The sequence below is a fragment of the Furipterus horrens genome, unplaced genomic scaffold, assembly GCF_987537825.1.
Source record: "Furipterus horrens unplaced genomic scaffold, mFurHor1.1.pri manual_scaffold_2, whole genome shotgun sequence".
Lineage (NCBI taxonomy): Eukaryota > Metazoa > Chordata > Mammalia > Chiroptera > Furipteridae > Furipterus > Furipterus horrens.
This window is the reverse complement of record NW_028327172.1, coordinates 35477115-35493089: the sequence shown is the minus strand read 5'-3', so window position 1 is coordinate 35493089 and position 15975 is coordinate 35477115. Positions and strand designations below refer to the sequence as shown.

General features: G+C 37.2%; 1 protein-coding gene across 1 annotated transcript; it reads right to left on the bottom strand.

The window, feature by feature from the left end:
- Positions 1 to 1385: 1385 nt before the first annotated feature.
- On the bottom strand, positions 1386 to 13150 carry PSMA1 (proteasome 20S subunit alpha 1). Its single transcript, XM_090267275.1, has 11 exons — positions 12704 to 13150; positions 12503 to 12538; positions 11363 to 11407; positions 10993 to 11094; positions 10768 to 10871; positions 8769 to 8857; positions 8108 to 8178; positions 7864 to 7993; positions 6454 to 6533; positions 2969 to 3079; positions 1386 to 1750 (listed from the first exon to the last, which is right to left on the bottom strand). Exons 1-11 carry the CDS (start codon positions 13148 to 13150, stop codon positions 1694 to 1696), a joined length of 1272 nt encoding a protein of 423 aa, XP_090123401.1. The 3' UTR covers positions 1386 to 1693.
- Between the last annotated feature and the right edge of the window lie 2825 nt (positions 13151 to 15975).

The window sequence follows — 15975 nt, the reverse complement described above, 5'->3', positions numbered from 1 at the left end:
GCCGCTGTACTTGATGCTATTACATTGTTGGTTAAATGGTCACATGGTACAATACTTGTGACCTCATCCCAAGCTCAAATGGCACTCTTGAGGCTACAATAGTCCCTCTATTGCGGTTCACTTATCACAGCCTCACTGTATCGCGGGATTTTAAAAAACATTATATTTAATTATTTATCGTGGATTTTTCACTATATTGTGGGATTTTGTGGTCCTGTATACGTATGTTGTTAAAGTTACGTAGGTTTAAGAGTGTAGAATATGTTTAAGAACATAAGTAGTGTTTATAAAAGTGTGGGAAAGGTTAATAAGGGAGTGGGAAAGGTTAATAAGGGACTGGAAACGGTTTATAAGTGTGTGGGAAGCATTTATAAAACCTTAAAATATATATAAATACTAAAATAACTGTAAGGTTCCTACTTCTCGTATTTTCACCTATCACTGGGGGGTGGGGTGGCGGGGGGCGGAGTCCTAGAAGGTAACACCTGCGATAAGTGAGGGAATACTATACTCCAGAGTGGAGATGGGCATCTCATACCTTCCTGTTCTTAGAGGACTTTCAACAAGGTTGCCAGAGCTTCTCTTAACCACTCTCCCCTCAAGAAGTCACAGAGGTCTAAACCTATTAACACTTAGTTTTTGGCAACCTGGAAAAAAAGTTAAACTAGTATTTTGTGAATTTGGGGGTATACAAGGTATTTTCACATAAACTCTCCAATTTAACCTTCAAAGTAATTCTCCAAAGGATTTCCTTAAAATAGGGCTTAATAACTTGCCCAAAGCCAACAGCAGCTAATTAGTAAAATTAGTTCTAAAATCCAAGTTCCCTATCTATAAGGGAACTGCTCCCCCCCCAGAAAGATATGAATCTTAGAAAATAACTCTTCTAGGCTTATTTGTAGCAAAATTTGGGATTAGTTTTGTTTTTTTAATCAAATTTCCTCTAATTTCACCTTCATGGTCTAAGACAAAAATTGTTTTGCAGTATCTTGGTACACAGCTCAGAGGTATAATGGAAGGCAGCCTATGCCAGAGTGTGGCTGGGCAGGATACGTGGAAATGATGGCTTTGGATTAAAATTTCCTGTTATTTTGCAAAAGTTCCCTACACTGAGAGCACAGCTATCACTACCACCATCTGCTGGTTGGAAAGAAAAGCCATTCATATGTTAATATTCTGAACCAAATCTCCATAAATTCTCATGCAGCCAGCCCATACATTGGGAAATTGGTATAAGGCTGTGAACAATAAGAGGTATTTCTTTCCCTCACCACTATAAATAAGGCAATTTATCTGACAAACTTGGCAAATGACCAGTTGTAATCTTAGACTACTGTTTATATAGTTGAAGCTACTTAAAGAATAAACAAAAACTCAATACACCAGCAGATGAAACAATTTTATTTCACAGTTGTCTTTAAAACCACAAAGACACTATGTTTTCCATATAAAAACATTAGTACAGATTACTATACTGTCTAGAAAATGATTATACAGACCCTCTCAAAGAAAAATGCATCCCATTATGTGGTTTCAGTGAAGTTGCTTGGGAAAAACTCATATCTGGACTGATTCTAAAACATACTATTCCACCACTGCACCTTTTGGTTCAAAGTATAGATTATTGTCATCAGGGCATGTTCCTGCATTCTTACACATTTGATAATACATATATAGACCGGGAGATTATCACTTAATGCTCCATTGGTTCATCAGCCTTTTCTGCAGGTTCATCAGCAGGTTGAGCAGGCTTAAGGGAGGAAGAAAAAAGAAAACGTACAATATTACATTATAAAGAAATCTATGAGAAAAAAAGGTTAGGTGTATTTTAAATATTCAATTTTAGTTCATTATCCTGTTGAAATTTCTAAACAAATGGGTTAAAAAAAATAAATATAATTTTTACAGTTCTGAAAACCTAAGCATCATTGAACAATTCTAGCATCTTATCATACTTTGTCTTGCTCAAGAATAAAAGGTCTTCTTTTTATTACCACTACTAGCAATTGCATATTTTAGATATTCTTTTTCTCTTCGGCACTAATACACGCAGCAAAAAGATGACAAACCAAACTAGCTGCATGGCACGCTACTGCATTCTTCTCAGCAGTGCTGGCTCTTACCAACAGCAGCTTAATAATGCAAATCTCCCTCCTCCAAACACCAACAATACCCTTTTCAAATTGAAAAGAAATTCATGCTGTAGAAGAAATTTCTGCACAGGACACTTTATTTTCAATCACACTGCTATCAAATAAGCATCTATAAATAGCAAATGTGTATTGTAAACATCCACTTTAAAGACCAATATGTAACCTGAGATTCACCAACACTTTTTGATCCTTTCTCAGTGTTTGTGAAGAACCTATTTAGTTTCCAAAGCTGGTCCCCAGTGAATTTTCTCTCAGTCCTCACTACTACACACTCCTGGCTGGCCCTATGACTTGTTTTAGCCAACAAGATGTGCCAAAGTGAAGCTGTGTTAGTCCTGAGCTTCAGCCTTAAAGAGTGCCTGGCAGCTTTCACTTTTGAACTTGTGCAAACTCTGAGCTGCTGCCCTGCTAGACCCCTTGTGAGAGACCCCAAGACTACATGTACAGGGCACCAACCATCCTAGCAGAGGTCCCAGTCTTCTAGTTGTCTAAGATATATAGAAAGGGTGAGTTATAGTTGTGAGTATGCAAAATAAGTTTAGTCATGTATTATTATTTATTAATTAACTACATTATTTGTCACACCTGTAAACCTACTTTTGCCAATGCCTGTATATGACTAGTCAACCCTTTTTGTGTTTATGGAGATCACTGTCCCTTCAGTATTTTACGTTACTCAGCTTAGTTTTCCTACTGCCATTTGAGTTATAAGTTTATCTCAGTAATTAAAGACAAAATGATAGTTTACAAAGTTGGGGTAGGAATAGCAGTTCATCACAGAGCTAAAGCCTCTTGTGTTATGACTAGTTATATACCTGTGCCTTTCTTTGTGGCCTTTCTTCAAGACCTTCCAGGAATGGAGACACATCATCATCATCATAAATCGTAAACTCCAAGTCTTTACCAACAATTCCAATGGAAACATTCTGAAGAGGGGAAAAAGGTAAAAAAAAAAAAAAAAAAAATCAAGAGAATTTAGGTTGAAAAACGCTTATGATAAAAAGTGTGTGTGTGTGGAGGGGAAGGCAGAATAAAAATTTACATAGCACTTGAATAAGACCTAACTAGTAAGCCCTTGTAATTTGCAGATTTAAATACTCGCTTTTGATAATCCTGAGTAACCCCCAAGGTTTACGTCCAAATTTGCAAATTGGCTCATAATGGAAACGTGCTGCATACAAGTGTGAGGGAGCAAACCACTTACTAGGAAGTAACCCTCACTCCTAAGAAATAATCAAATTTACTTCTCATGTAAGTTAAGACATGATGTTTCTTATCAAACAAGTTTTGGGTTCTAAAGAGCTGAATTTGGTGGGGGCTTACAACTATGTTCTACATGGAAAAATTAAAGAGCAATACTTAAAATGTTCAGTGAATGCTAACCAGTGCAAAATAGCTCCTGTAAAATTAAAATTTCAGTGAAAATTTTAGGTATAAGGATATATAGGCCATTTTCTTTTCTTTTCTTTTTAAATTTTATTTATTGATTTTAGAGAGAGACAGGAAGGAAGAAAGAAAGAAAACACAGCTTTGTTGTTTCACTTATTTATGCATTCATTGGTTATTTCTTGTATATGCCCTGACTGTGGATTGAACTCACAACCTTGGTATATTGGGACAATGCTCTAACCAACTGAACTAGCTGGCCAGAGCTAGGCCATTTTCTATGATTCAGAAAAAATATGAAATTAGGAAGCCAGATACATGAGAAAATTTTCCAAGCTGTAAGTGCTAATAGGCAACAGTATATCCAACTTTCAAGACAGTCATTTGGGTATGATGGCATTATAGGTATTTTAAGCAAATTTTTAAAACATAATGTACTTCCCTTATTTTTCAAAAATAATATTTTTATAATAGGCAAATTTGTTTAGAAAACATTATGCAGGCTATAGTCTTCATATACATATTAAATAATAATTATCCAACCTCTGTAACAAAATGGATTTATAGTATGCTGACTGATCATTAACTTCAAGGAGGCCCTAGTGTTTTCCGTATTGTACTATACAGGTCCCTAGATTATTCAATCTCCTATTCTCGTAGATAACTCTACCATTCCCTATTCTCCTTACATCTGAAACCTTGCAATTGCACTGAGAAAATAAAAGCAAATTAAGAAGAGTACGTTCACAAGCTCCCACAGTACCCACCACCCTTTCCTATATGTGTCCCTACATTCTCTCCCTTCCTGTTACTATGAGTGAATCATCCGATTTCTTCTCTAAGGCCTACCTTTCCACTTGTGTACTGTTCAAAGAAATTGGCCCAGCAGTATTTCTCATATTTTTCCTACATGTTTTCCTTTATACTAGATTATTTTCATGTTACAGATAGGCTGTATATTTCCCATCTTAAAAAACGAAAATAACAAACCTCCTTTTTTCAGTCTGGACCCACAACAGGAAATATCCTTCAAAGACCTGTCCACCAATTCCTCTTATCCCATTCTCTTCTGATTTCATTACTAGCAGGCTTTTGCTTCACCATTCCACTAAGGTTGTTACCTAAATCCTCAGTGACATCATTGCTAATCTAATGGTTAATTTTCAATCCACATCTTTCTTTATCTAGTAGTAATTTTTCATTTCCTCTTCCTTGAAAGTTTCTTCATTTGCTTTTAAAGATGTCTCATTTTTCAAGTTTTCCTCCTACCTCCCATGCCATCTTTCTCAGTCCTTTTTACTTCCCAATCTCTAAAGGTTAAGAGTGCCCTTGGCCCAGTTTGCAAACCTCTTGTCTGTTCAATTCTTTTAGCGATCTCATCCAATTCAGTCTCTAAAATAGATTTCTATATAGACTCCAAAATCTGTAACGCTAGACTAGACAATTCTCTATCAAACTCCAGGGGATACTCATCTGACAACTGCTTACTCTGTATTGCCAAATAAATAAACAATAGGCATTTCAAATTTTATGTCATAAACTGCCTGTTTTTCCTCCATAACCTCTACCCCAAAACTTATTCCTCCCACTGTCTTATTCATCTTAGTAAATCATAAATCTCTTTCTTTTATAGGACCAAAAATCTTGAAGACACTCCCTCTACCCGGCCCCCACAACCACAATTAGCAAACTTCTTTGGGGCTGATTTCTTTTCAAGATTTGTTTTCCTTTTTTTTTTTAGAGAGAGGGGAAGGGAGGGAGAGAAAGGAGAAACATTGATTGGTTGCCTCTTGCACAGGCTCAACCAGGGATCATACCCGCAACCCAGGAATGAGCCCTGACTGAGAATAGAATCCTCAACCTTTCGGTTTATGGGACCTCTGAGCCATACCAGTCAGGATTTCTTTGGCTCTAATTTCAAAACATACCCAAAATTGAACCCCTTTCATCATCTCCACCTCTATGACTTGGTTGTAATCCACCTGAATTACTATAACAGTTTTAAAACTATTTCCACCCATGCTCCAACTACAATCTGTTCTCAAAATGGCAACCAGTGACTCTTTTAAAACCTAGAGCAAATCAGGTTTTCCTCTGCTCAAACTCTTAACAGCCCACTCAAGAGTAAAATCCAAAGTACCTACAATGGTTTATAGGACACACACAATCTGGCCTCCATTACCTCTTTAACTTCCTTACTTTCGTCTTGATCACTAACCCCAACACTACTAGGCTTCTGTCTCGAACACTAGAAACATTCTGGACCCAAGGCTCTTGCACCTGCATTCCCCGAAATAAGCTTGCTCTAGACATTTCCATGGCTCACTCACTCCTCTCCTTTAGATCTTTCCCTCAAATTCCACTTTCTGAGTGAGTCCATCCTTGACCCTATTTAAAATTATGCCCACCATATCATCTTCCTACACCTAACTGGTCATTCTTTCTCCTCTTAATCCATTTTGTTTCTATAGCATTTGTCACCTTCTAGTATACTACATAATTTACTTATAGGTATTTATAGGTATATCATCTATCTCCCCACACTTAAGATATATGTACCCAAAAGTCTAAGATGTTTATTGTGTGTACTATATTGTTAGTGCTTAGTGCCTGCATGTGGCAGGTGCTTAATACACATATGTAGTTCTCAACTGAATTAATAACATGAAGATACTCCTATCAGCTGAAGAAATAAAGAACATTTTACATCAGACTTGTCTATACAAATTAAAAAGTTCAGAAATAATTTCAAAATCAGATCACTTAGTGAATAGTTTAAAGAGAAAGCATGAGCCAAGGCAACCATCTCCCAAATTAAAAAACTATTAGTATACACTCCTCTATTTCTTATGTTTACGCAATAAGTGATTAAACTGTAATGTTAATATCTGTAACTGGAAAAGTAGATATTTACCTTTGTAGTTAGGTCCTGTTCTGCAGGAAGTGTCTCTCTTAAAGCACGCAGACCATGCTTAACCAATTCATTCAAATTGCCTATATATTATAAATAAACAATTATTTCTTAATTGTATCATCATGCTAGGCTTCTTTTATTTGTTGGGTCTATACACTGAAATCATCCTTTTAGTCACATACTAAATATATCACAATAAATACAGCCAGAAGTTTAGCCCTATAATCTTCTAATAATGATAATACTGCTGATTATTGCTTTATTTAATAAGAGAACACAGGACTTTTATTACTAAATTTACTTTTTCCATGGTAAGTTAAATCAAAATCCTAGTTCACAAATGATAAAACTATAGATCAATTTGACTTATGAATAGACACAAACACAACACACAAAACTCAACGAAATACCAGTAAACTGAATCCCAGAAGTGTAAGATGGTTTAACATTCCGACTGGTGTGGCTCAGTGGGTTGGGCATTGTACCACAAACCAAAAGTCGCTGGTTTGATTCCCTGTCAGGACACATACCTGGGTTGTGGGCTAGGTCCCTGGTTGGGGGTATGCAAGAGGTAACTAACTGATCAATGTATCTCTCTCCCTCATTTCCCCCTCTCTAAAAATAAGCAAATAAAATCTTAAAAAAAGAAAAAACTCCAAAATCAATGAATGCAATATACCATAACAGAATGAAAGGGGAGAAAAATATCCCACATGATCACCTCAAGTGATTTAAAAAGCATGTGTTAAAATACAAGACCCTTGCATAAGCAAAGCACTTGAAAACCTGCCCTATCATCACACCTTAAATCTTTTACCTTTCTTTCTCACAGATACAATGACTTTTTCTTGTTTATGGACTACTGAATGCAGAAATGTCTGTGTGGCTAAAAGTAAGAACAAAACTAAAAGTTATAAACAGACCTTAAATTGGTAGCTAGCACAGGTTTCTCAACTCTGTCTGGGGCACATTTCAGACCAATCTAATCAAGAGTCTTCAAGGTTAGGGACACATATTTGTATTTGAAAAAGTCCTACTGGTGAATAAAACTACTGTGGTAGTTAGAAAGGGTAAAATTGGCATGTGTAAAAAATAATGAACACTTCGTGGGTTTAATTCTTTTCTTTTTTTGAGGGAGGAAAGGAGATGGGGGTTGGGGGGGAACAACACATCAATTTGTTATTTACTTATTTATGCATTCATCCATTGATTTTTGTATGTGCCCTGACTAGGGATCAAACCCACAACCTTGGCATATTGGGACAATGCTCTAACCAACTAAACTACCCAGCCGGAGCCTTCATGGGCTTCATTTTTTTAAAAACTCTTTAAGACTGGTAGTTTTCTTCATTAGAATACTGGGTTAATTCACTACATAAAGATTGAAGGAGGCAAAAAAAAATCACTTACACTCTATAAACTCAGACATATGTCTCTCCAAGTAAGTTCGAGCTGATTGAGAACGGGCTCCAATGGACATAGCTCTGCAGTCAAAATAGTTAGCAGATGGACAGGTTTGGAAAATATGAGGACCCATATCCTACAAATATGAAAAAAGTACACATCATTCTTGATTTTTGTTAAACTAAAAATTTGAAAATTTATAGTAAGTTTTAAAAAATCATTAAAATATAAAGATACTCTATGAACTTACATCATAACCAGCAATAAGCAGCCCAACGCCATATGGTCTCCGGCCATATCTTTGCGTTGGTATCTGGGTCTCTTAAACTAGTTAAAGAGCCTGTTTGAACAAGGAATGAAGTACTATCTTTATTTTCAAATTAAACATTCCTAACAGAGTTTTGATTTCTTAATTACTGCATAATCCACCATAGGAAAAATAAAATAAAAGAGAGCAATTTTTCTTTGGCCTAGTATTAAAAAAAAAGTTCAGCTATCCACCAAACCCAAGAATGAGTCCTAACAAAACGTTTTCCCGCCATGCAGAGAACCCCATTTGTTTTGGATACATGCAGTCAAGGATCTGGGGGACATCTAGAACCACCAATAAAATCTTTAAATCTCCTTTAAAGTTTTCCTGGAACTGAACTCTTCTATGGGTACAAAAATATCAATGGCTTATAAGGGCTGATGAAAGAGCAAACCAATTCCGTATTTTAAAACCCATTCTTCCATGGTAAAAGTTCCCTTAACTCTCCTAAATTTTAAACACTCTGCTATTGAAAAGTAACTAATCTTTTTCCACAATCTTACCTATGTTATATATTATCGTATTCCTAATAACTAACATAAGGATAAAGTATCAAAATCCTTTAAAGTTCATGTCCAAAATGCTAACATAAAAAGGATACTGCTTCCAATTAGAGCTACGAGACGAGACACAGGAAGAGGTCTGTCAAATACAAATCTGGAATCCAAACACTCCTGGCGCATGAAATTACTAAAAAAGAAACAAGTAAAATTAGTAACTTCAAATCATAGTTATTCAAGTCTAAACAGTTTTATTTTTCTGTTTTCTTCCAGGCAGTCACATGGATTACATTCATGAGGGAACCAGAAAGACATGGAAGGATGCACTTTTGTACCAAAGCATGGGGGGGTGGGGGTGGGGTTGGCGAGGTCACATAAGATTAAAAAAAAAAAAAAAAAACCAAAAAACTCCTAAAATATTCCTTTAAAAAAACCTTTGTTTGAGAGCATTTTACAGAATAGAGAGAAAGCTGAGCAAGACAAAATGAGCATTCTCTCTTTTTTTATCCTTTCAACTGTCAACAAGATTGTCTTAAATTTTAGGCCTTGAGCCAGCAAAAAGTGTAACTACTTTGTTTTCTATTTTCTTTGAAAGCCGACTAAAACTTTCTCAATAGAGCAATTTCAAGAAATAGAATCCATACTAGGACATTGTTACATGTTCTTGCCAATGCTACTTCTTACCCATAAGCAGAACTCTAGTGGAGATATTGGACTCTGGACTGTTGAATTTCCCTGTCAAACCTGACAAGATTCAAGCAAGTCTGACATTTGTGGACAAGGGAATTCATGCCCCTGAAAGCCAAGAGCATAAACAACAGATATCTACCCTTCTTTCTGTATTGCTTTATCCAATTTATTTGTATGTCACATCTAATGATTAAACGTTGAGTGTAGGAACCAAGCTGTTTAATTTCCCAAGGCTGTCTAAAACTGCATTGCCCCAATATTGCAGGTACTAATCACATGTGATTATTGAGTGCTTAAAAAGTGGCTAGTCTAAATTGAGGTGTATCATATATAAGTTCAAAATACACATGAAATTTCAAAGACTTAATATAAAAAAAGTGTATAATAGCTCAACAGTTTTTATATTGATTATGGGTTGACATGACAGTATGTTAGACTGGATTAAATAAAAGAATTGACAGTGCAATACAGTTTACATTTTCAAGATCTGAAAGAAACCAATAATGTTGTCACTATACAGCTGACCTAAGAGAGCATGGGTTTGCTGGGTAATTTGAAAATCTTAAAACATTAGCATTACTATTTTCCATCAGTTTATATTTTTTCTTCCCTAATTGAGTCACAGACTTAAACAGATTAGTTTTGACTTATTTCCTCCTATTTCCCTATACACACACTCACATATTACGTGAAGACACTGTTAGGTGATCTACGTGTTAGGCTATTTAACAATAACCTTGAAAAGGATAATACTAAAAAAACTGAGAGATTAAATCACTAGCCCAATCTCAGATACTAAGTGGTATAAAAAATAAACTCAATCTGTGTGATTTCAAAGCACTAGCTCTTCATTTACACATTGCCTGTCATCTAGAAATAATCTTTATCTCCTCTGGACTCCCACAGAAATCTATTACTCTACTTTCTACCTTGTATTATAGACATACTACTAGATTTCCAGTTCCTAAAAGACAAGAGCTATATCTGATTCACCTTTGTATACCCTGCAGTACCCAAAATAAAGCTTTGCAAAAAATAAATGCTTGATAAATTCTGGTGTATTAAAGAAAGGGTAGTTCAGCTGTTTCTTAGAAACCAGAAAAAAGTTGTCAAGCTCTTCTTAGACATAACATCATCTCAAATAATACACACTGAGTTAACAAGTATCACATTATTCAGTGATTTCTCAAGTGTTAATATGCTTAATTGTATTTGTTACTATTACAGGGATGAAGAAATGGACTATGTACTTAGTAATTGAGCCCAAATCCACTAAGGTATTCACAATCTTAACTTATAAATACTCTGGAAGAGCACTTCCTAACATATCTCATCTAGATCTTTTCCAGACGTGAAATCAACTATAAATCAAAAGAGATGTTTCTTTTGTTTTTTCATGATCACACTCACCATAACAGTCTAGCATCAGCAGTAAGTCCCGCAATTGAGATACCAATATGGTTGTCAACATGAAGAATTTTTTTCTGATGAGCTGCAAGCTCTGACTGTGCTCTCTAAATACAGACATTGTAAGACATAAAAAACAAGTTTTCAATTTTATTATCTATAGAGTGAAACTTATGTTTGATGGTTCTTTTTCCAAAGGAAGAAGATAAGACTTACTGCTTTACTTACCTTCAAAGCAACCAACACTGCATGGGTTTTTGATTTTAGACCAACTGTGGCTGAACCTTGTTTGACAGCTTCCATTGCATATTCAATTTGATGAATCCTGCCCTAAAGGAAAAAAAAAAAAATCTTAGAGTCATCTTACAAGACCCTTTTATAGATTTAAAATTAGAGTCCCCAAATCTCAGGTGAGCACAGTTAAATCTCAAATGATTTTTATTTTTTAACCAGGAAACTTACTTTAACGGTAAATTTTGGTTCCAGGAATGTCTAAAATGATTCTATTCCATTTACTCCCAGCCTACAATCCCATGAGGTTCTAAACATACTGTAGCCACCAAAATCCACTTCACAGAAACAGTATAGAACATTTTACCTGAGGACTCCAAACAGTGACATCATTGTCATACTGGTTGCGAAACTGAAAGTAAAAGAAAAAAGACCTATTAATATAAGAACATCACAAATCTCAACTCTTAACTAGCTCTATCATTTAAAAAGTTTTCTGATCTATTTCCATTCAATATTAACACAATGCTATTAATACAACCTCACTGTAAGATTACTACTGCATGTACTCAGCTGCGAGCCACCTCTATATATACCGTAAACTAGTGGGGGAGGGAGGAATCAGATCTAGATGGAACCTAATTCCCGTCCTACCTATGCCATAGCATTCCTTTCGGGTTCAGCCAATTCCTTAAGTTCATGTGTCAATTTTCCTTCCTATCTTTTGCTTATGTTCTTCCCTTATACCGGGCCCTAATGTAGTCAAAAGCATTCCCTTTTAAAAAACTAGCTCAAATGTCTATCTCTTGAGGTTTCGCCATCTTTTTTTTTTCTTCCATAATTCTCCCAAAACATACTCTCATCATTTCTTTACCTGCATATCCCTTCCTTCCTTATATTGTGATTAGGGGCATGTCTGATTTATCTTTGAACCCTCACTACAATTAAAATAGTGCCTTGTACGTCTAGACATTCATATCGAATGAAAAAATACAAGAAAGTCCTCAGGAAGTTAGAGGGCCTCAAATAGCTACAGCGACGGAACTATTACAGCTTTAATAACGGTATTAAAACAAGTCTACCAGAACAGTATTTGAGAAAATAATCATGAGGCTGAGCACACTAAGTACTGGAAGCCTTGAGACCCATGTTGTAACGCTGATAACATCACTTCTCTCAGCCTTGGTTTACTCATCTGTAAAACTAGGTGACTGGAAAAGTGATTGAAAAGGGCCTTTTCTGATCGAGTTCTAGGGGAGAGAAAAATGAGACCCTGCAGGAAAATGCACGCGGTACAGGAACCTAAACCCTGGGGTCAAGTTCGCACTGGCAGTACAGGGAGGTCTCCAAGTCGAGTCCCTATTATCTCCTCTCACGCCCCCGACCCAAAGCACGAGGGGCCATTCAGTACGGCTCGGAATCCACTACACTGAAGGAACCTGAGAGGCGGACTCAGCTAGTTCACGGGGGAGGTAGTGTCTGAGGCCTGGCAGAAAGTGAAACAAACCCAGGAGGAAGGCCGCACTGGCTCCTGACCGCCCCTCTACCGGGCAGGCCGGAGATGCTGAATCACTTCCCGATCCCTCCTGACTGCTATGGTTTCCACGTCCTGTGGCCCCCGACCGCTCTAAGGATGACAGGAGACGCGGCTCGCCATCCTCCAGTTAGCGGCCCTCTGCCCCAACCCTGCCTAGGCTTGGAATCCAACGCACCATGGTTCGCGGAGACCTAGAAGTCGCCTCCTGCAAAGCGGCAGATCACGAAACGCAGCCGAAACTACCACTCGGCGATCTACAAAAAAGTCTGCGGGACTTTGACGACAGAGGTGCAGGGCAGAGCAGTCTATTCCAGAGACATCGATCAGCTCCCAACGCTTCCCCGCCCTCAGAGCTCGCAGACTCTCGGAGGTGGGCGGGGCCTCGGGAGAAGGTGGAATTGAGATTAGCGGGAAATCCTGGCCAGGAATGCCCGCGGCCCCTAAGAGCCGCCCGGTGGTCACTACCAAGTCAACGCTTCTTACATCCTTGTGATTTACCTGTGTGTTGCAGATACTCTCTAGTTTCTCACTGGCCCGGCCGGATGCACCTGAAATCGCTCCAGGCGACAGCTTCGACTCTGGGTGATCGAGTGTGCAGCTAAACCTCTCATAAAGCATCCACAAAAATTGGGGTGTTGTGTGACTGTGAGAAGAACGAGACTACCACAAGAAAGGCCACAAAATAATAGTCCGTTTTCTATGTATCAACCGTACTCTTACTCGAGTATGTTGTTTGTATACATGCTTTTCTATTTTGGAATCCTCCAGAACTCACCAGTCAAGGCTCTGCTGTCATTGATCACTCTTCGTTATTATTATTGGTTTCCTCCCACCAGACTTTGAGCTCTTTGAAGGCATTAATGTCAAAACCAAGCACAGTGCTGACAGATTAGGCCTCTGAGAAAAAAAAGGACATTTTCTTTCAAAATATGTATTTTCTTTTTTGAGAGCATCGTTGAGTATGTCCGCAGATGAAATAGTTAAGGATAGCTCTGCAGACAGCTGCCAACCTAACATCTACAGGCTGCCAACGGTGACTTATTTTCTTTATAGCGAAGAAAGGATGAGTGTCTATACTCAGGTAAGAATTGAAAGGGTCCTTAAGGATTTGAACTTTACAGATGAAGTAACAGACTCAGATCCCCTAAGTGATTTACTCAAGTTCAGGACAATTTAGTATCACTCTTTAAAAACTCTTTCACATGTACATTTTGGAATGTATACGTTAAATATTTTCTAGGTTAAACATAGCTCCCTAGTATTCCGCCTTATAAACATATTTTATTTACCCAAGTCCCTATTTAATATTTGGTACCCCTTCTCTCAGCAACTCATTTATGAGCTGTTTGATATGTATTTTTTTGTATACATCTGTGTTCCTTTCTTTAGAATAAATTCATAAAAATACAATTGCAGGGTCAAATGAAATGGATATTTCTAAGGCTTTTTAAAAAAGATTTTATTTATTTATTTGTAGAGAGAGGGGAACGAAGGGAGAAAGAGAGAGAGAGAAACAATGTGTGGTTGCCTCTTGCAGTCCCCCAACTGGTGATGTGGCCTGCAACCCAGGCATGTGCCCTGACTGGGAATCAAAGCTGTGACCCTTTGGTTAGCAGGCCGTCCTCAATCCGCTGAACCACTAAGGGATCTGAGGCTTTTGATAAAAAAGTGCTAAGTTGCCCTCCAGAAATGTTTATCAATTTATACTCTGAACAGTAGTATATGAGTGCCCTCCTCCTTAAATTCAACAACACTAGTTGTCATTTTTTAGAAATCACTTTTAATTTAGTGGATTAAATTTACAGATTTAAATTGACAGATTGTTCTCTTTTGTTTTTCCAGCACCTAGCACAATGCCTAGTACATACTAAGTGCTTAATAAATATTATTGAATGAATACTACACTTAAAAACTTATGGCCATCTTTTCATATCCATAAGTAATGATCTGTATTGTTTTCAAGAGTTTCATAGTATTCCATTATGTGGAAGTACAATAATTTACTTAATTATGGGTGGCAACTAGATTATTTCCAAGTATCCGCTATTAGAAAAATACTATAACAAATATTCTTGTCTGTATATTGTGTAGTACCAAAGACTGATGTCCGAAACCATGTTTCTAGTACTCTTCTAGTAGAAATCTTAAAATTTGGAAACATTTAAAGTGAAATTGTACAATTGTTTGTACTTCGATGTCACCATGCTAGATAGTCTCTGTTACCCATTATGTATCTACTTCACCCTTTATGGATTACAGCACAAGTTCCCTTCCTCTCTGGATTCTGCTTGAGCTCTTCTGATACAGGGTTCTAGCAGGAGATAAGAAGGCAGTAGGAGACAGTATTTAGTACCCTTTCTCCCTCCATGTTGGTGCCAGGTTGGCAGTGGTACTGCATCCATCATCTCTTGCTGTTTCCCTGCCCACATTCTGATTATACGCCATTCGGTTAGCCTTTTGAGTATGCTCTGGTACCCTGACTGATACAATATTTTAAATTTTACAGGGTGCAGGAGATACACACTACTTTTCTTAATATGAGAAAAACCTGTTATTTTTTCCTTGAAGTTTACTGTATATTATACTCCTAGGGAACAATTATCAGTAGGTCTATAACAGCTGGAAAGTAGACCCTAAGATTATGATGTATGCCCTTCCCTGTTTTCTACCTGCTCAGATACACGAGTATAAGAAAAAAAAAAAAGTCAGTTTGCAGTTGGTTTTATAATTTTTTACAATTATAAAAGGAATACACATTTATTTAAATTTTTTCAAGTGTACAATATGAAGAATAATCCCCTGTAATCAGCTAGATAGGGAAAATCACAGTTAAAATATTAGTGATCCCCCCCCCCCATAACAGTATCTCTCTAAAGAATGGAGGGGAATTATCCTGAGAATATATATTTTTGATATTTATAATAAATAATTCATTGTATGTGCATTGCATATTATGGCTGAGACTCCTATTCCACAGAAAGAAATGCTGCATTTCTTTAGATCAACTTGAATCTAACACCTGCCATGCTGGTGGAAATTCAATCTCAGTTATTATTGAGAATTTCCTCTGCATCTACAGTTCTACAAAGTTTCTAGGGCAATAATTATTGTGGAAGTACCTGGAATAACCTCAAATTCCTCAGTCATCTCTACACATTGATTTAATGCTAAATTTCCTTTATGCCATCTTCTCTTCAGATCTGATGACTCCAATATTCCTTTACCATCCTTGGAACTCAAAAATCTGGAATCAAGTGAGTGCATCTGGAAGCCCCTGCACCCAGGTGCAGCCTTCCTCTTTGAGGTTGTGCCACCATCCTCAGCTCTGTCACAGAACAAGACAGGAGACAGCTGTTCACGCAACCAACAGGCTACAGACTTCTAAATCTTGTGGGATCTCTCTTGTACCTCACCCTCAAAGGCATTCCTTCTTTTTTCTCCCT